Source organism: Notechis scutatus, chromosome Z (assembly GCF_049901735.1).
Source record: "Notechis scutatus isolate UNSWTSFEM ecotype Mainland chromosome Z, rNotScu1.2, whole genome shotgun sequence".
NCBI lineage: Eukaryota > Metazoa > Chordata > Lepidosauria > Squamata > Elapidae > Notechis > Notechis scutatus.
The window spans coordinates 122,548,230-122,567,983 of record NC_142025.1 but is presented as its reverse complement, the minus strand read 5'-3'; the positions used below and the strand labels follow the sequence as shown (position 1 = coordinate 122,567,983).

At 51.1% G+C, this 19,754-nt stretch overlaps 1 protein-coding gene across 1 annotated transcript in view; it reads left to right on the top strand.

The window, feature by feature from the left end:
* The first annotated feature begins 1,500 nt into the window (after positions 1 to 1,500).
* Positions 1,501 to 19,754, top strand: part of LOC113431222 (phosphatidylinositol 4,5-bisphosphate 3-kinase catalytic subunit alpha isoform-like) — a 69,891-nt gene continuing 51,637 nt past the window's right edge. Inside the window, 6 exon segments of the mRNA XM_087947235.1 lie at positions 1,501 to 1,559; positions 2,452 to 2,532; positions 2,534 to 2,666; positions 4,421 to 4,444; positions 4,446 to 4,584; positions 9,650 to 9,897. Of these exon segments, the coding sequence (XP_087803361.1) occupies positions 1,501 to 1,559; positions 2,452 to 2,532; positions 2,534 to 2,666; positions 4,421 to 4,444; positions 4,446 to 4,584; positions 9,650 to 9,897 (684 nt within the window).

The window sequence follows — 19,754 nt, the reverse complement described above, 5'->3', positions numbered from 1 at the left end:
CGAGGTGGAAGGTCATCTAGTCCAACCCGCTTTTTTCTTTCTTTTTTTTTTTTGATGCGTTGCTCTGATTTGGCTCTTCCCTTTGTTATCTCCCCTGCTGCTCTCCCTAGGAACGGTGAAATGCTGCTTGTGGGAAGGGAGGATCCGCCGACCCGGGAGGAGAAAGGCTACTCTCTGTCGCACCCGCGAGGCCCACTCGTCCCTCCTGCCCTCCTCCTGGGTAGGGGAGTTGAAACTGGAGGGGGGAGGGAGGGGGAGGGGGCTGCAGCGGATGGGAAACCTGACGCTCTTGGGGTTCACCCCTCCTCCCCTGCCCCATGGACCCCCGGCCTCCTCCTCCTCCCTCTCTTCCTCCCTTCCTCCTCTCTCCTTTCCTCTTCCTCCCTCTTCCTTTCCCCTCCTCTTCCTCTTCCTCCTCTTCCCTTCCTCCTCTTCCTCTTCTTCTCTTCCTTTTCCTTCCTCTTCCTTCCTTCCCCCTCCTCTTCCTCCTCTTCCTTTCCTCTTCCTTCTTCCTCCCTTCTTTCCCTTCTTCTTTTTCTTTCCTCTCCCTCTTCTTCTCTTCCTTCCTCCTCTTCCTTCCCCCTTCCTTCCTCTTCCTCTCCCCTCTTCTTCTTTCCTCTTTCCTCTTTCCTTTCCTCTTCCTCTTCCTCTCTTCCTTTCCCCTCTTCTTCTTCCTCCTCCTCTTCCTTTCCTCCTCCTTCCTCTTCCTTCCTCCTCTTCCTTTCCCTCTTCTTCTTCCTCTCTTCCTCTTTCCTTTCCTCTTCCTCTTCCTCCCTTCCTTCCCCTCTTCTTCCTCTTCCTTCCTTCCTTTCTTTCCTCTTCCTCTTCTTCCTTTCCCCCTCTTCTTCTTCCTTCTTCCTCCTCTTCCTTTCCTCTCTTCCTCCACCTTCTTCCTCTTTCCTTCCTCTTCCTCTTCCTCCTCTTCCTTCCCCTCTTCCTCTTCCTCTTCCTCCTCTTCCCTTTCCTCTTCCTCCACCTTCTTCCTCTTTCCTTTCCTCTTCCTCTTCCTCCTCTTCCCTTTCCTCTTCTTCCACCTTCTTCCTTTCCTTTCCTCTTCTTCTTCCTCCTTCCTCCTTTCCCCTCTTCTTCTTCCTCTTCTTCCTTTCCTTTTCCCCTTCCTCTTCCTCCTCCTCCTCCCCTCTTCTTCTTCCTCTTCCTCCTTCTTCCTTCTCTCTTCCTCTTCCTCTTCCTCCTCCTTCCCTTTCCTCTTCCTCCACCTTCTTCCTCTTTCCTTTCCTCTTCCTCTTCCTCCTCCCTTTCCCCCTCTTCTTCCTCTTCCTCCTCTTCCTCTTTCCTCTTCCTCCACCTTCTTCTCCTCTTTCCTTTCCTTCTTCCTCTTCCTCCTCTTCCTTTCCCCTCCTCTTCCTTCTTCCTCTTCCTCCTCTTCCCTTTCCTCTTCCTCCACCTTCTTCCTCCTTTCCTTTCCTCTTCCTCTTCTTCCACCTTTCTTCCTCCACCTTCTCCTCTTCCTCTTCTACCTCTTTGGGGTTCAAGGCCGACATGGCATTCTCGCCTTGCCCCGCCCTCTCTAAAAGTCAGCACGGGGCAGGGGAGAATGGGTCTGGCCACCCCCAACCCCTGCATTTGACCCAACCCGCCTTTGGCATAAGCCACGGTTTGGGCGCAGCAAGCGAGCCCCGATGGGCTTCATCAGACCCTCCTGCTTCCTGCAAAGAACTCCGGTCTCTCAGGCTGGCTTTTATCCCTTACGGGATAAAACTCCTGAGTCTTCCACAAGGCTTGAAGGGCGAGAACTTCTTTGCTTCCTGCAAAGAACTCCGGTCTCTCAGGCTGGCTTTTATCCCTTATGGGATAAAACTCCTGAGTCTTCCACAAGGCTTGAAGGGCGAGAACTTCTTTGCTTCCTGCAAAGAACTCCGTCTCTCAGGCTGACTTTTATCCCCTTACGAGATAAAACTCCCGAGTCTTCCACAAGGCTCGAAGGGCATAGAACGTCGTTGCTTCCTGCAAAGAACTCCGGTCTCTCAGGCTGGCTTTTATCCCTTACTGGATAAACTCCAGTCTTCCACAAGGCTTGAAGGACATAGAACTTCTTTGCTTCCTGCAAAGAACTCCGGTCTTCTCAGGCTGGCTTTTATCCCTTACGGATAAAACTCTGAGTCTTCCACAAGGCTTGAAGGGCGAGAACTTCTTTGCTTCCTGCAAAGAACTCCGGTCTCTCAGGCTGGCTTTATCCCTTACGGGATAAAACTCCTGAGTCTTCCACAAGGCTTGAAGGGCAAGAACTTCCTTGCTTCCTGCAAAGAACTCCGGTCTCTCAGGCTGGCTTTTATCCCTTAAGGGAGGGGCCATCACCTTGCAGCCTGTAGCTGCTGCAACTGCTCTTTCCTTCTCTCTTCCTCCTCCTCCTCCTCCTCCTCCTCCTCCCCTCCCCCGCCTCTCTCCAGGTGAGCCAGGATGCTTTAACCGCCAGCTGCCACTGCTGTCAAGGTGCCGAGACCCTCCTCCCGCCAGTGGCCATGCCGCCCGGCCTTCCTCGGGGGAGCTATGGGGTCTGCACCTCATGCCCCCGGATCATGGTGGACTGCTGCCTGCCCAACGGGATGGTGGTCACTCTGGAGTGCCTGCGGGAAGCCACCCTGCGGGGCATCAAGCAGGACCTCTTCAAGGAGGCCAGGAAGTACCCACTCTTCCACCTGCTGCAGGTGAGACGCACCTGGCCGATGAGCCAGAAGGAGGGAGGGAGGGAGAAAAAAAAGGGGTCGCGAAAGGGTGAAAAAACTTCCATAAGGGTGAAAAAAACCATTGTAAGCATGAAAAAACAGTCATCGGGGTGAAAGAAGGGTCGTAAGGGTGAAAAAAAATGGTCATAAGAGTGAAAAACGGTCGTAGAAGTGAAAAATGGTCACCGGAAGTGAAAAACGGGCGTCGGAGTGAAAAAACGGGTCGTAAGGGTGACAAAACAGTTGTAGAAGTGAAAAATGGTCACAGGAGGTGAAAAACGGTCATCGGAGTGATAAAAATGGGTCGTGGGGTGAAAAACGGTCGTCGAAGTGAAAATGGTCACAGGAGGTGAGAAAAACGCAGGCGTCGGAGTGAAAAAACGGGTCATAAGGGTGAAAAAACGGTCGTAGAAGTGAAAAATGGTCACAGGAGGTGAAAAAAAATGGTCGCAAAGTGAAAAATGGTCATGGGAGGCGAAAAAATGGGTCATAAGGGTGAAAAACTTCCATAAGTGTAAAAACCAGTCGTAAGCATGAAAAAACAGTCATAGGTGTGAAAGAATGGGTCGTAAGGGTGAAAAAAATGGTCATAAGAGTGAAAAAAATGGTCGTACAAGTGAAAAATGGTCACAGAAGGTGAAAAAACAGCCGTCAGAGTGAAAAAATGGGTCATAAGGGTGAAAAACGGTTGTAGAAGTGAAAAATGGTCACAGGAGGTGAAAAAACAGGTCATAAGGGTGAAAAAAACAGTCAGAGTGAAAAACGGTCGCAAGGGTGAAAACACGGTCGTAGAAGTGAAAAATGGTTACAGGGGGTGAGAAAATAGTCGCGGGAGTGAACAAGCAGGTCGTAAGAATGAAAAAAAAGTCATAAGAGTGAAAAAACGGTCGTAGAAGTGAAAAAAAAGGTAGGGGCGAAAAAAAATGGGTCGTAAGGGTGAAAAAAAAGTCATAAGAGTGAAAAAACGGTCGTAGAAGTGAAAAAAAGGTAGGGGCGAAAAAATGGGTCGTAAGGGTGAAAAAACAGCCATAAGTGAAAAACAGTCGTAGAGAGTGAAAAACGGTTGTAGGGTGAAAAATGGGTTGTAAGGGTGAAAAAACATCCGTAAGAGTAAAAAAACAGGTCATAAGGGTGAAAAACGGTCGTAAGGGTGAAAAAAATGGGTCGTAAGGGTGAAAAAAACATAGGAGTGAAAAAATGGATTGTAAGGATGCCAAAAAGTCATAAGAATGAAAAAAAAACGGGTCGTAAGGGTGAAAAAAACGGTCGCAAGGGTGAAAATACGTCCGTAAGGGTAAAAAAAAAAACAGGTCATAAGGGTGAAAAAAATGGGTCGTAAGGGTGAAAAAAGATAGGAGTGAAAAAAATGGGTTGTAAGGGTGAAAAAAAAGTCATAAGAGTGGGAAAAAACGGGTCGTCAGGGTGAAAAAACATCCGTAAGGGTAAAAAAACAAGTCATAAGGGTGAAAAAACGGTCGTAAGGGTGAAAAAAAGGGTCGTAAGGGTGAACAAACCGTTGTAAAGGTGAGAAAACGGTTGTAAGGGTGAAAAAAACGGGTCCTCAGTCCCCATTTTTCAGGGCTGTTGTAACTTCAAATGAAACCGTCGTAAGTCCAGGACGACCCGGATGGGAAGAGAAAGGGGGGGGAGGAGGGTCCTTCTGTGGGCTCCTTTAGCACACACCCTCACTCCCACCCCTTCTCCCGTGGTTTTGTCCTCCCCCCGCCCCACCGCAGGAGGAATCGTCCTACATCTTCGTCGGGCGTGACCCAAGAAGCCGAGCGGGAGGAATTCTTCGATGAGTCCCGCCGTCTTTGCGATCTGCGCCTCTTCCAGCCAATCCTGAAGGTCGTGGAGCCCGTCGGTAACCGGGAGGAGAAGATCCTCAACCGCGAGATCGGTCAGTTCGGGGCCCGGGACCACCGGGAAGGGGGGCCAGCAGGGGAGGAGAAGGGAAGGCGTGCCAGGGGCTGGGAGGCAAATATATTTTTACGACCGGTCAAAGGTGGGCGTGGCCAGGTGGGCGTGGCCGGTTGGGCGTGGCCAGTTGAGTGGGTGGGCGTGAGCTCTCCCCTGCCCCCGGGAAGCCACCTGGGCGAAGCAGAGTAAGACAGCGAGCGGATCGTGGCCCGAAAGAAACCTAAGTCCCTTATTGACCTTAAGTTGCTTTTTCAGGGTGAAAATAGGTGTGAAAATAGGTGTGAAAAAGACGTCATTTTTTTTAAGCGTGCAAAGAAGTTTGCGGAACGGACCTCGGTCCCTTTTCACTGAAAAAAAGTGAGAACGGGCCTAAGCCGCTTTTTCAGTGTGAAAATAGGTGTGAAAAAGGCACGTCATTTTTTTAAAGTGTGCAAATAAGTTTGGGAACGGACCTCGGTCCTTTTCACTGAAAAGAAGTGAGAACGGGCAGAAGCCCCTTTTTCAGTGTGAAAATAGGTGTGAAAAAGGCACGTCATTTTTTTTTAAGTGGGCAAATAAGTTTGGGAACGGACCTCGGTCCCTTTTCACTGAAAAAAAGTGAAAAACGGGCAGAAGCCACTTTTTTCAGTGTGAAAATAGGTGTGAAAAGGCATGATTTTTTTAAAGTGTGCAAATAAGTTTGGGAACGGACCTCAGTCACTTTTCACTGAAAAGAAGTGAGAAACGGGCATAAGCTTTCACTTTTTTCAGTGTGAAAATAGGTGTGAAAAGACCTGTCATTTTTTTAAGTGTGCAAAGAAGTTTGGGAAACGGACCTCGGTCCCTTTTCGCTGAAAAGAAGTGAGAAACGGGCATAAGTTTCACTTTTTTCAGTGTGAAAATAGGTGTGAAAAAGACCTGTCATTTTTTTTAAGTGTGCAAAGAAGTTTGGGAAACGGACCTGGTCCCTTTTCGCTGAAAAGAAGTGAGAACGGCATAAGCCACTTTTTCAGTGTGAAAATAGGTGTGAAAAGACCTGTCATTTTTTTAAGTGTGCAAAGAAGTTTGGGAACGGACCTCGGTCCCTTTCGGCTGAAAAGAAGTGAGAAACGGGCATAAGCCACTTTTTCAGTGTGTTTACTCTCTTGCAATCCCTTCCTCCGCCATCTCTCCGCTGTAGCCTGTTTACTCTCTTCCTCCGCAATCCCTTTTCTCTCTTGCAATCCTTTCTCCGCCATCTCTCCGCTGTAGCCTGTTTACTCTCTTGCAATCCCTTCCTCCGCCATCTCTCCTCTGTAGCCTGTTTACTCTCTTGCAATCCCTTCCTCTGCCATCTCTCCGCTGTAGCCTGTTTACTCTCTTGCAATCCCTTCCTCTGCCATCTCTCCTCTGTAGCCTGTTTACTCTCTTGCAATCCCTTCCTCTGCCATCTCTCCGCTGTAGCCTGTTTACTCTCTTTTAATCCCTTCCTCTACCATCTCTCCTCTGTGGCCTGTTTACTCTCTTTTAATCCCTTCCTCCGCCATCTCTCCTCTGTATCCTGTTTACTCTCTTGCAATCCCTTCCTCTGCCATCTCTCCGCTGTATCCTGTTTACTCTCTTGCAATCCCTTCCTCTGCCCTCTCTCCTCTGTAGCCTGTTTACTCTCTTGCAATCCTTCCTCTGCCTCTCTCCTCTGTAGCCTGTTTACTCTCTTGCAATCCCTTCCTCCGCCATCTCTCCGCTGTAGCCTGTTTATTCTCTTGCAATCCCTTCCTCTGCCATCTCTCCGCTGTGGCCTGTTTACTCTCTTGCCATCCCTTCCTCTGCCCTCTCTCCGCTCTAGCCTGTTTACTCTCTTGCAATCCCTTCCTCTGCCATCTCTCCGCTGTAGCCTGTTTAACTCTCTTTTAATCCCTTCCTCCGCCATCTCTCCGCTGTAGCCTGTTTACTCTCTTGCAATCCCTTCTTCCGCCATCTCTCCGCTGTAGCCTGTTTACTCTCTTGCAATCCCTTCCTCTGCCATCTCTCCGCTGTAGCCTGTTTAACTCTCTTTTAATCCCTTCCTCCGCCATCTCTCCGCTGTAGCCTGTTTACTCTCTTGCAATCCCTTCCTCCGCCATCTCTCCGCTGTAGCCTGTTTACTCTCTTGCAATCCCTTCCTCCGCCCTCTCCGCTGTAGCCTGTTTACTCTCTTGCAATCCCTTCCTCCGCCATCTCTCTCTCTGTAGCCTGTTTACTCTCTGCAATCCCTTCCTCCGCCATCTCTCCGCTGTGGCCTGTTTAACTCTCTTTTAATCCTTCCTCCGCCATCTCTCCGCTGTAGCCTGTTTATTCTCTTGCAATCCCTTCCTCTGCCATCTCTCCGCTGTGGCCTGTTTACTCTCTTGCCATCCCTTCCTCTGCCCTCTCTCCGCTCTAGCCTGTTTACTCTCTTGCAATCCCTTCCTCTGCCATCTCTCCGCTGTGGCCTGTTTACTCTCTTGCCATCCCTTCCTCTGCCCTCTCTCCGCTCTAGCCTGTTTACTCTCTTGCAATCCCTTCCTCCGCCATCTCTCCGCTGTAGCCTGTTTATTCTCTTGCAATCCCTTCCTCTGCCATCTCTCCGCTGTGGCCTGTTTACTCTCTTGCCATCCTTCCTCTGCCCTCTCTCCGCTCTAGCCTGTTTACTCTCTTGCAATCCCTTCCTCTGCCATCTCTCCGCTTGTAGCCTGTTTAACTCTCTTTAATCCCTTCCTCCGCCATCTCTCCGCTCTAGCCTGTTTACTCTCTTGCAATCCCTTCTTCCGCCATCTCTCCGCTGTAGCCTGTTTACTCTCTTGCAATCCCTTCCTCTGCCATCTCTCCGCTGTAGCCTGTTTAACTCTCTTTTTAATCCCTTCCTCCGCCATCTCTCCGCTGTAGCCTGTTTACTCTCTTGCAATCCCTTCTTCCGCCATCTCTCCGCTGTAGCCTGTTTACTCTCTTGCAATCCCTTCCTCCGCCCTCTCTCCGCTGTAGCCTGTTTACTCTCTTGCAATCCTTCCTCCGCCATCTCTCCGCTGTAGCCGGTTTTCTCTCTGCAATCCCTTTCTCCGCCATCTCTCGCTTGTAGCCTGTTTACTCTCTTGCAATCCCTTCCTCCGCCATCTCTCCTCTGTAGCCTGTTTACTCTCTTGCAATCCCTTCCTCTGCCATCTCTCCGCTGTAGCCTGTTTACTCTCTTGCAATCCCTTCCTCTGCCATCTCTCCTCTGTAGTCTGTTTACTCTCTTGCAATCCCTTCCTCTGCCATCTCTCCGCTGTAGTCTGTTTACTCTCTTTTAATCCCTTCCTCTACCATCTCTCCTCTGTGGCCTGTTTACTCTCTTTTAATCCCTTCCTCCGCCATCTCTCCTCTGTATCCTGTTTACTCTCTTTGCAATCCCCTTCCTCTGCCATCTCTCCGCTGTATCCTGTTTACTCTCTTGCAATCCCTTCCTCTGCCCTCTCTCCTCTGTAGCCTGTTTACTCTCTTGCAATCCCTTCCTCTGCCCTCTCTCCTCTGTAGCCTGTTTACTCTCTTTTAATCCCTTCCTCTGCCATCTCTCCGCTGTAGCCTGTTTATTCTCTTGCAATCCCTTCCTCTGCCATCTCTCCGCTGTGGCCTGTTTACTCTCTTGCCATCCTTCCTCTGCCCTCTCTCCGCTCTAGCCTGTTTACTCTCTTGCAATCCCTTCCTCTGCCATCTCTCCGCTGTAGCCTGTTTAACTCTCTTTTAATCCCTTCCTCCGCCATCTCTCCGCTGTAGCCTGTTTACTCTCTTTGCAATCCCTTCTTCCGCCATCTCTCCGCTGTAGCCTGTTTACTCTTTGCAATCCCTTCCTCTGCCATCTCTCCGCTGTAGCCTGTTTAACTCTCTTTTAATCCCTTCCTCCGCCATCTCTCCGCTGTAGCCTGTTTACTCTCTTGCAATCCCTTCTTCCGCCATCTCTCCGCTGTAGCCTGTTTACTCTCTTGCAATCCCTTCCTCCGCCCTCTCTCCGCTGTAGCCTGTTTACTCTCTTGCAATCCCTTCCTCCGCCATCTCTCCGCTGTAGCCGTTTTCTCTCTTGCAATCCCTTTCTCCGCCATCTCTCCGCTGTAGCCTGTTTACTCTCTTGCAATCCCTTCCTCCGCCATCTCTCCTCTGTAGCCTGTTTACTCTCTTGCAATCCCTTCCTCTGCCATCTCTCCGCTGTAGCCTGTTTACTCTCTTGTAATCTCTTCCTCCTCCGATTGCCTGCCTACTTGCCTTGACCACAGGCCGGGGTAACTCTGGGCAGCGTACGATCTTCACAACCCCAGAGCTGCGGTTTGCCGCATGAACCCCAAACCCATGTCCCAATTCCTGTGATGACCGGTGTGTGTGTGTGTGTGTGTGTGTGTGTGACACAAAAATAACACTGTCGCAAAAGTAGAATAAATGCCCTTTAATGCCTCTAATTTGGGCCCCGACGTCCAATTATCCTCAGCTGGAGATCCAACTCATCCCACCCCCAAAAAAACAGTTGACGAAGAGAGTATAAATGCAGCCCGAAATTAAAAACAATTAAAAAGAAAGAAATTTAAAAAAAAAACCAACACAAACCACAATGGAGTCATTGAACACGGCAAGCCAGGATGATAAATGGCAGATTTCCCCAAGATAACGCAGTTGGGAAGACGCCCCCAAAATAAACCCAGATAAGCCTCGACCAAGATAAGGCCTGCTTTGCTTCCAAGCCAGGAGCTGTGTGCAAACATCTCACTGATATCACGTTCTCCCAGCTGCAACTCACGAAAGGGAATCAGGGCCCTTTCCTCCCCGTAAGCCAGCCACTCGTGTTGCTCCCTTCTCCGTTCCTCTCTAGGATGAAGAGGGGGTGGTCCTGGGTCTTCCTCTGAGTGCCTTTCTAGAGCCCCACTCCCACTCCGCCGCTCGGCCTCCCCCCCCTCCAACGAGGGCACGACGCTCCCCTTCCCGTCGATTTTATTTTCTCCAGCTTAGCCTTTCTCCCCCCTCCCCCCCTCCACCGCCCTCGGACACACCCGAGTGACCGTTGTGCTTGTCCTGCTTTTCCCCCAACCCCCAACCCCTTTTTCCTAAAGGTCGGATCATAGTGACCATATGGGTTATTGTGTCCCCAAACAACGACAAACAGAAATACACCCTCAAGACGCCCCACGACACTCTGCCGGAGCAGGTGATCGCCGAGGCCATCCGGAAAAAAACCCGGAGCATGCACCTCTCGCCCGAGCAGCTCCGCCTCTGCGTGCAGGAGTACCAGGGCAAGTACTGCTCAAGGTGTGTGGCTGCGACAGTACTTGCTGGAGAAGTACCCCTCAGTCAGTACAAGGTGAGTCCTTCCCTCCTCCTCCTCCTCCCGATGTCGCTTTTTTTTTTTTTTTGGGTTTGTTTTGGGGTCCCTGTTGCCGTCGCGGCTCCGTTTCGATCTCCGGAACCAGGAAGTGGGTTCTTTTGGCTCTGGGATGGCTCACACACACACACACACACACACACAAGCACACACCCCTGAGGTCCTTCAGCTTCCATCCTGCTGGCGGTCGGAAAGATTTGGGAAACTTGGCGGTGTTTTTTCTCCCCTTCCCCGGAGCGAGATCGGCGGTTGTTTATCGACTTATTTTTTATTGATTTTGATTTTGGGTTTGTCCATCGCTTACGAGAGAAGAGATAAGAGTGTCAACGTGAGTAAGAATGCAGGAAATGGGTAGGAATCCATGGGGACCATAGGACAGGTAGGCACGGTGGTGCGCCTTATGCACACCCCTTACACACCTCTTAGGGAGTGGGGAATTCTCTCTCCCTTCCTTTCCTTTCCTTCCTTCCTTCCTTCCTACCTTCCTTCCTTCCTTCCTTCCTTCCCTTCCTCCTGCTCTCTCCCTTTTTCCTCCTTCCTTCCTTCCTTCCTTCCTTCTTTTCTCTCCTTCCTTCTTTCCTTCCTTTTATTTTTATTTATTTATTTATATTGATTAGATTTGTCCATCGCTCACAAGATAATAGGCGTAAGTATAAACATGAGTAAGACTACAGGAAAGAGGTACAAATCAATGGGGACAACAGGACAGGTAGGCACGATGGTGCCCTTATGCACACACCCCTTACACACCTCTTAGGAAAGGATATTCTCTCCCTTTCCTTTCTCTCCTTCCTTCCTTCCTTCCTTCCTTCCTTCCTTCCTTCCTTCCTTCCTCCTGCTCTCTCCCTTTTTCCTCCTTGCTTCCTTCCTTCCCCTTCCCTATTCTCCTTCCTTTCCCGTTCCTTCCTCCCCTTCCCTCCCTTCTTTTCTCTCCTTCCTTCCGTTCCTTCCTCCCTCCCTCCCTCCCTCCCTTCCTTCCTCCTGCTCTCTCCCTTTTTCCTCCTTCCTTCCTTTCCCTTCCCTATTCTCCTTCCTTTCCTGTTCCTTCCTCCCATTCCCTCCCTCCATCCCTCCTTCCTTCCTTCCTTATCCTTCCCTTCCTCTCCCCTTCCTCCTCTCTTCCTCCCTCCCTTTTCTCCCTCCCTCCCTCCCTCCTTCCTTCCTTCCTCCCTTCCTCCCTCCCTTCCTTCCTTCCTCCTGCTCTCTCCCTTTTTCCTCCTTCCTTCCTTTCCCTTCCCTATTCTCCTTCCTTTCCTGTTCCTTCCTCCCATTCCCTCCCTTCTTTTCTCTCCTTCCTTCCTTCCTTCCTTCCTTCCTTATTCTCCTTCCTTTCCCGTTCCTTCCTCCCTTTCCCTCCCTTATTTTCTCTCCTTCCTTCCTTCCTTCCTTCCTTATTCTCCTTCCTTTCCCGTTCCTTCCTCCCCTTCCCTCCCTTCTTTTCTCTCCTTCCTTCCTTCCTCCCTTCCTCCCTCCCTTCCTTCCTTCCTCCTGCTCTCTCCCTTTTTCCTCCTTCCTTCATTTCCCTTCCCTATTCTCCTTCCTTTCCCGTTCCTTCCTCCCCTTCCCTCCCTTCTTTTCTCTCCTTCCTTCCTTCCTTCCTTATTCTCCTTCCTTTCCCGTTCCTTCCTCCCCTTCCCTCCCTTCTTTTCTCTCCTTCCTTCCTTCCTTCCTTCCTTATTCTCCTTCCTTTCCCTGTTCCTTCCTCCCATTCCCTCCCTTCTTTCTCTCCTTCCTTCCGTTCCTTCCTTCCTTCCTCCCTCCTCCCTCCCTTCCTCCTGCTCTCTCCCTTTTTCCTCCTTCCTTCCTTTCCCTTCCCTATTCTCCTTCCTTTCCTGTTCCTTCCTCCCATTCCCTCCCTTCTTTTCTCTCCTTCCTTCCTTCCTTCCTTCCTTCCTTCCTTCCTTATTCTCCTTCCTTTCCCATTCCTTCCTCCCATTCCCTCCCTTCTTTTCTCTCCTTCCTTCCTTCCTTCCTTATTCTCCTTCCTTTCCCATTCCTTCCTCCCATTCCCTCCCTTCTTTTCTCTCCTTCCTTCCTGTCCTTCCTTCCCTCCCTCCTTCCTTCCTTCCTGTCCTTCCTTCCTTCCTTTCCCTTCCCTATTCTCCTTCCTTTCCTGTTCCTTCCTCCCATTCCCTCCCTTCTTTTCTCTCCTTCCTTCCTTCCTTCCTTCCTTCCTTCCTTCCTTCCTTCCTTCCTTCCTTCCTTCCTTCCTTCCTTCCTTATTCTCCTTCCTTTCCCATTCCTTCCTCCCATTCCCTCCCTTCTTTTCTCTCCTTCCTTCCTTCCTTCCTTCCTTCCTTCCTTCCTTCCTTCCTTCCTTCCTTCCTTCCTTCCTTCCTTCCTTCCTTATTCTCCTTCCTTTCCCATTCCTTCCTCCCCTTCCCTCCCTTCTTTTCTCTCCTTCCTTCTTTCCTTCCTTCCTTCCTCCTGCTCTCTCCCTTTTTTCTCCTTGCTTCCTTCCTTCCCCTTCCCTATTCTCCTTCCTTTCCTGTTCCTTCCTCCCATTCCCTCCCTTCTTTTCTCTCCTTCCTTCCTTCCTTCCTCCCTCCCTCCCTCCCTCCCTTCCTTCCTTCCTCCTGCTCTCTCCCTTTTTCCTCCTTCCTTCCTTTCCCTTCCCTATTCTCCTTCCTTTCCCGTTCCTTCCTCCCATTCCCTCCCTTCTTTTCTCTCTCCTTCCTTCCTTCCTTCCTTCCTTCCTTCCTTCCTTCCTTCCTTCCTTCCTTCCTTCCTTCCTTCTTTCCTTCCTTCCTTATTCTCCTTCCTTTCCCGTTCCTTCCTCCCCTTCCTTCCCTTCTTTTCTCTCCTTCCTTCCTTCCTTCCTCCCTCCCTCCCTCCTCCCTTCCTTCCTTCCTCCTGCTCTCTCCCTTTTTCCTCCTTCCTTCCTTTCCCTTCCCTATTCTCCTTCCTTTCCCGTTCCTTCCTCCCATTCCCTCCCTTCTTTTCTCTCCTTCCTTCCTTCCTTCCTTCCTTCCTTCCTTCCTTCCTTCCTTCCTTCCTTCCTTCCTTCCTTCCTTATTCTCCTTCCTTTCCCATTCCTTCCTCCCATTCCCTCCCTTCTTTTCTCTCCTTCCTTCCTTCCTTCCTTCCTTCCTTCCTTCCTTCCTTCCTTCCTTCCTTCCTTCCTTCCTTCTTTCCTTATTCTCCTTCCTTTCCCATTCCTTCCTCCCATTCCCTCCCTTCTTTTCTCTCCTTCCTTCCTTCCTTCCTTCCTTCCTTCCTTCCTTCCTTATTCTCCTTCCTTTCCCATTCCTTCCTCCCATTCCCTCCCTTCTTTTCTCTCCTTCCTTCCTTCCTTCCTTCCTTCCTCCCTCCCTCCCCTCCCTCCCTTCCTTCCTTCCTCCTGCTCTCTCCCTTTTTCCTCCTTCCTTCCTTCCCTTCCCTATTCTCCTTCCTTTCCTGTTCCTTCCTCCCATTCCCTCCCTTCTTTTCTCTCCTTCCTTCCTTCCTTCCTTCCTTATTCTCCTTCCTTTCCCGTTCCTTCCTCCCCTTCCCTCCCTTCTTTTCTCTCCTTCCTTCCTTCCTTCCTTCCTTATTCTCCTTCCTTTCCCATTCCTTCCTCCCATTCCCTCCCTTCTTTTCTCTCCTTCCTTCCTTCCTTCCTTCCTTCCTTCCTTCCTTCCTTCCTTATTCTCCTTCCTTTCCCATTCCTTCCTCCCATTCCCTCCCTTCTTTTCTCTCCTTCCTTCCTTCCTTCCTTCCTTCCTTCCTTCCTTATTCTCCTTCCTTTCCCATTCCTTCCTCCCATTCCCTCCCTTCTTTTCTCTCCTTCCTTCCTTCCTTCCTTCCTTCCTCCCTCCTCCCTCCCTCCCTCCTTCCTTCCTTCCTCCTGCTCTCTCCTTTTTCCTCCTTCCTTCCTTCCCCTTCCCTATTCTCCTTCCTTTCCTGTTCCTTCCTCCCATTCCCTCCCTTCTTTTCTCTCCTTCCTTCCTTCCTTCCTTCCTTATTCTCCTTCCTTTCCTGTTCCTTCCTCCCATTCCCTCCCTTCTTTTCTCTCCTTCCTTCCTTCTTTCCTTCCTTCCTTATTCTCCTTCCTTTCCCGTTCCTTCCTCCCCTTCCCTCCCTCCTTTTCTCTCCTTCCTTCCTTCTTTCCTTCCTTTTATTTATTTTTTATTTATTTTGATTGTTGATTTGATTTGTCCATCGGGTGAGGTCCGTCGTGGTTAGTTTGAGGTTCGAGGTGTGTGTTTGGGGGCGGGGATTTGAGGATGTAACCACAGAGTAAGGTAGTGCATCCCAGGCCTTGACCCTCGGTGGCCGAAGTCGTACTTTCTGCAATCCACTTTGGAGTAGTTTACCTTGAGTTTGTATCTGTTGTGCATCCCAGGCCTTGACCACTCCGAAGTTGCCGAAGTCGTACTTCCTGCAATCCACTTTGGAGTAGTTTACCTTGAGTTTGTATCTGTTGTGCATCCCAGGCCTTGACCACTCCGAAGTTGCGGAAGTCGTACTTCCTGCAATCCACTTTGGAGTAGTTTACCTTGAGTTTGTATCTGTTGTGCATCCCAGGCCTTGACCACTCCGAAGTTGCCCGAAGTCGTACTTCCTGCAATCCACTTTGGAGTAGTTTACCTTGAGTTTGTATCTGTTGTGCATCCCAGGCCTTGACCACTCCGAAGTTGCCGGAAGTCGTACTTTCTGCAATCCACTTTGGAGTAGTTTACCTTGAGTTTGTATCTGTTGTGCATCCCAGGCCTTGACCACTCCCGAAGTTGCCGGAAGTCGTACTTTCTGCAATCCACTTTGGAGTAGTTTACCTTGAGTTTGTATCTGTTGTGCATCCCAGGCCTTGACCACTCCGAAGTTGCCGGAAGTCGTACTTTCTGCAATCCACTTTGGAGTAGTTTACCTTGAGTTTGTATCTGTTGTGCATCCCAGCCCTTGACCACTCCGAAGTTGCCGGAAGTCGTACTTTCTGCAATCCACTTTGGAGTAGTTTACCTTGAGTGTGTATCTGTTGTGCATCCCAGCCCTTGACCACTCCGAAGTTGCCGGAAGTCGTACTTCCTGCAATCCACTTTGGAGTAGTTTACCTTGAGTTTGTATCTGTTGTGCATCCCAGCCCTTGACCGCTCCGAGTTGCCGGAAGTCGTACTTTCTGCAATCCACTTTGGAGTAGTTTACCTTGAGTTTGTATCTGTTGTGCATCCCAGGCCTGGACCACTCCGAAGTTGCCGGAAGTCGTACTTTCTGCAATCCACTTTGGAGTAGTTTACCTGAGTTTGTATCTGTTGTGTTGCTCCGGTGGGTGTTGGGGTTGAAGCTGAAGTAGTTCACCGACAGATAGGAGATTGTGTCGTGGGGGAAACGTGACCTTTTTGGGGGTTTCTCAATATTTTCTCAGCCTCGAAGTCGGGGTGGGTGAGGTTTCCAAACGCGGCCCTTCTTTAACGGCTGGGGGGCTTGCAACTCCCAGAATCCCCCCCGCAATGCCTGCTCTTTGGTTTTTCTCCTCCGTCCTAGAGGGGAGATGGCGGTGGGAGGGATTGCAAGAGAGGGAACGGAGGAGGTGGCGGAGTTGCAACTCCAGCAGCCTGAAAGGAAGTGGGGAGGGGGGATGCATGTTTGGGGAGCCCTGCTCCAAGTGTTAGTAATGCTGATAGGAGCTGGAGAGGGAGGGGAAGAGGAAGAGAAGGAGGAGGAAGAGGAAGAGAAGGAGGAGAAAGAGGAGGAGGAGGAAGAAGAAAGGAGGAGGAAGGAGGAGGAGGAAGAGGAAGAGAAGGAGGAGAAAGAGTAAGAAAAGAGGAGGAGAAAGAGAAAGAGGAGAAAGAGAAGGAGGAGAAAAAGGAGGAGAAAGGAAGAGAAGGAGGAGAAAGGAAGAGGAGAAGGAGGAGAAAGAGGAGGAGGAGGAAGAGGAGGAGGAGGAGAAAGAGGAAGAGAAGGAGGAGAAAGAGGAAAAGAAGGAGGACAAAGAGGAGGAGGAGGGAGAAAGAGGAAAAGAAGGAGGAGAAAGAGGAAGAGAAGGAGGAGAAAGAGGAGAAAGGAGGAGACGAAAGAGAAGGAGGAGAAAGAGGAAGAGAAGGAGTAGAAAGGAGGAGGAAGAGAAAAAGGAAGAGGAGGAGGAGGAGATAGAGGAGGAGAAGAAAGAGGAGGAGAAGAAAGAGGAGGAGAAAGAGGAAGAGGAGGAGGAGAAGAAAGAGAAGGAGGAGAAAGAGGAGGAGAGAAGGAGGAGGAGAAAGAGGAGAAAGAGGAGGAGAAGAAAGAGAAGGAGGAGAAAGAGGAGAAAAGGAAGAGAAGGAGGAGGAGAAAGAGAAGGAGGAGAAAGGAAGAGGAGAAGGAGGAGAAAGAGGAGGAGGAGGAGGAAGAGGAGGAGGAGGAGAAAGGAAGAGAAGGAGTAGAAAGAGGAAGAGAAGGAGAAAGAGGAAAAGAAGGAGGAGAAAGAGGAGGAGGAGGAGAAAGAGGAGGAGAAGGAGGAGAAAGAGGAGGGGAAGGAGGAGAAAGAGGAAGAGAAGGAGGAGGAAGAGGAAGGAGTAGAAAGGAGGAGGAAGAGAAAAAGGAAAGAAGAAAGAGGAGGAGGAGAAAGAGGAGGAGAAGAAAGAGAAGGAGGAGAAAGAGGAGGAGAAAGAGGAAGAGAAGGAGGAGGAGAAAGAGAAGGAGGAGAAAGAGGAGAAAGAGGAGGAGAAGAAAGAGAAGGAGGAGAAAGAGGAAGAGAAGGAGTAGGAAGGAGGAGGAAGAGAAAGCGGAAGAGAAGGAGGAGGAGAAAGAGGAGGAGAAGAAAGAGGAGGAAAAGAAGAGAGAAGGAGGAGAAAGAGGAGGAGAAAGGAAGAGAAGGAGAAGGAGAAAGAGAAGGAGGAGAAAGAGGAGAAAGGAGGAGAAGAAAGAGAAGGAGGAAGAGAAGGAGTAGAAAGGAGGAGGAAGAGAAAAGGAAGAGAAGGAGGAGAAGAAAGAGGAGGAGAAAGAGGAAGAGAGAGGAGAAAGAGGAAGAGAAGGAGAAGAAAGAGGAGAAAGAGGAGGAGAAGAAAGAGAAGGAGGAGAAAGAGGAGGAGAAAAGGAAGAGAAGGAGGAGGAGAAAAGAAGGAGGAGAAAGAGGAGAAAGAGGAGGAGACGAAAGAGAAGGAGGAGAAAGAGGAAGAGAAGCAGTAGAAAGGAGGAGGAAGAGAAAAAGGAAGAGAAGGAGGAGGAGAAAGAGGAGGAGAAGAAAGAGGAGGAGAAGAGGAAGAGAAGGAGGAGAAAGAGGAGGAGAAGGAGAAGAAAGGAAGAGAAGGAGGAGAAAGGAAGAGGAGGAGAAGGAGGAGAAAGAGGAGGAGGAGGAAGAGGAGGAGAAAGGAAGAGGAGGAGGAGAGAGAGGAAGGGAAGGAGGAGAAAGGAAGAGAAGGAGGAGAAAGAGGAAGAGAAGGAGGAGAAAGAGGAGGAGGAGGAGAAAGAGGAAGAGAAGGAGGAGAAAGAGGAGGAAGAGGAGGAAGAGGAGGAGAAAGAGGAGGAGGAGGAGAAAGAGGAAGAGAAGGAGGAGAAAGAGGAAGGAGTAGAAAGGAGGAGGAAGAGAAAAAGGAAGAGAAGGAGGAGGAGAAGAAAGAGAAGGAGGAGAAAGAGGAGGAGAAAGAGGAAGAGAAGGAGGAGGAGAAGGAGGAGGAGAAAGAGAAGGAGGAGAAAGAGGAGAAAGAGGAGGAGAAGAAAGAGAAGGAGGAGAAAGAGGAAGAGAAGGAGTAGAAAGGAGGAGGAAGAGAAAGAGGAAGAGAAGGAGGAGGAGAAAGAGGAGGAGAAGAAAGAGGAGGAAAAGAAAGAGAAGGAGGAGAAAGAGGAGGAGAAAGGAAGAGAAGGAGGAGGAGAAAGAGAAGGAGGAGAAAGAGGAGAAAGGAGGAGAAGAAAGAGAAGGAGGAAGAGAAGGAGTAGAAAGGAGGAGGAAGAGAAAAAGGAAGAGAAGGAGGAGGAGAAAGAGGAGGAGAAGAAAGAGGAGGAGAAAGAGGAAGAGAAGGAGAAAGAGGAAGAGAAGGAGGAGAAAGAGGAGAAAGAGGAGGAGAAGAAAGAGAAGGAGGAGAAAGAGGAGGAGAAAAAGGAAGAGGAGGAGGAGAAAAAGGAAGAGAAGGAGGAGAAAGAGAAAGAGGAGAAAGAGGAATAGGAGGAGGAGAAAGGACGAGGAGGAAAGAGGAAGAAAAGAAGGAGAAAGAGTAAGAAAAAGAGGAGGAGAAAGAGAAAGAGGAGAAAGAGGAGGAGAAGAGGAAAAGGAAGAGAAGGAGGAGAAAGAGGAGGAGGCAGAAGAGGGCTGAAGTTAGGAGGGTCCAAGGGAAGCATTGAATCTGCTGCCCACCTAGAGCCAAAAAATCCACAGAGGTGAAGAAGAGGCCCAGACGTGGGCATTCAGCTGGTTCGGACCAGTTCTGGAGTACCGGTAATTTTGAATAGTTCGAGAACCGGCAAATACCACCTCCAGCTCTTACCTCGCCTACATTACCTTGTTGTTGTTGTTTTAGCTCAGCTGATTCGCACAGCCGAGTGGATTGTCGCGCCTCAGCCGAGCCGATTGTCGCGCCTCAGCCGAGCCGATTGTCGCGCCTCAGCCGAAGCCGATTGTCGCGCCAGCCGAGCCGATTGTCGCGCCTCAGCCGAGTGGATTGTCGCGCCTCAGCCGAGCCGATTGCCGATTGTCGCGCCTCAGCCGAGCCAATTGCCGATTGTCGCGCCTCAGCCGAGCCGATTGCCGATTGTCGCGCCTCAGCCGAGCCGATTGCCGATTGTCACGCCTCAGCCGAGCCGATTGCCAATTGTCGTGCCTCAGCTGAGCCGATTGTCGCGCCTCAGCCGAGCCAATTGCCGATTGTCACGCCTCAGCTGAGCCGATTGTCGCGCCTCAGCCGAGCCAATTGCCAATTGCCGCACCTCAGCTGAGCCGATTGTCGCGCCTCAGCTGAGCCGATTGTCGCGCCTCAGCCGAGCCGATTGCCGATTGTCGTGCCTCAGCCGAGCCGATTGTCGTGCCTCAGCCGAGCCGATTGCTGATTGTCACGCCTCAGCCGAGCCGATTGCCAATTGCCACGCCTCAGCCGAGCCGATTGCCGATTGTCGCGCCTCAGCCGAGCCGATTGCCAATTGCCACGCCTCAGCCGAGCCGATTGCCGATTGTCGCGCCTCAGCCGAGCCGATTGCCAATTGCCACGCCTCAGCCGAGCCGATTGCCGATTGTCGCGCCTCAGCCGAGCCGATTGCCGATCGTCGTGCCTCAGCCGAGCCGATTGCCAGTTGCCACGCCTCAGCCGAGCCGATTGCCAATTGCCACGCCTCAGCCGAGCCGATTGCCAATTGCCGCGCCTCAGCCGAGCCAATTGGCAATTGCCACGCCTCAGCTGAGCCGATTGTCGCGCCTCAGCCGAGCCGATTGCCATGCCTCAGCTGAGCCGATTGCCGCGTATCAGCTGAGCCGATTGCCGCGCATCAGCTGAGCCGATTGCGCGCCTCAGCTGAGCCGATTGCTGCACCTCAGCCGAGCCGATTGTCGCGCCTCAGCTGAGCCGATTGTCGCGCCTCAGCCGAGCCGATTGCCAATTGCCGCGCCTCAGCCGAGCCAATTGGCACTGCCACGCCTCAGCCGAGCCGATTGCCATGCCTCAGCTGAGCCGATTGCCGCGTATCAGCTGAGCCGATTGCCATGCCTCAGCTGAGCCGATTGCCGCGCCTCAGCTGAGCCGATTGCCGCGCCTCAGCTGAGCCGATTGTCGCGCCTCAGCCGAGTCGATGGCCACACCTCAGCCGAGCCGATTGCCGCGCGCCTCAGCCGAGCTAAAAAACAGCCCAGCTGAACGAGCATTGAGGGCGGCCTTCAAACGTTCTCCTAACCGTAGAGGGCCGCTAACCTCTCAGATTAGAAACGGCGGGTTGGCCCGTGGTCAGAAGTAGCCAGACGAGCG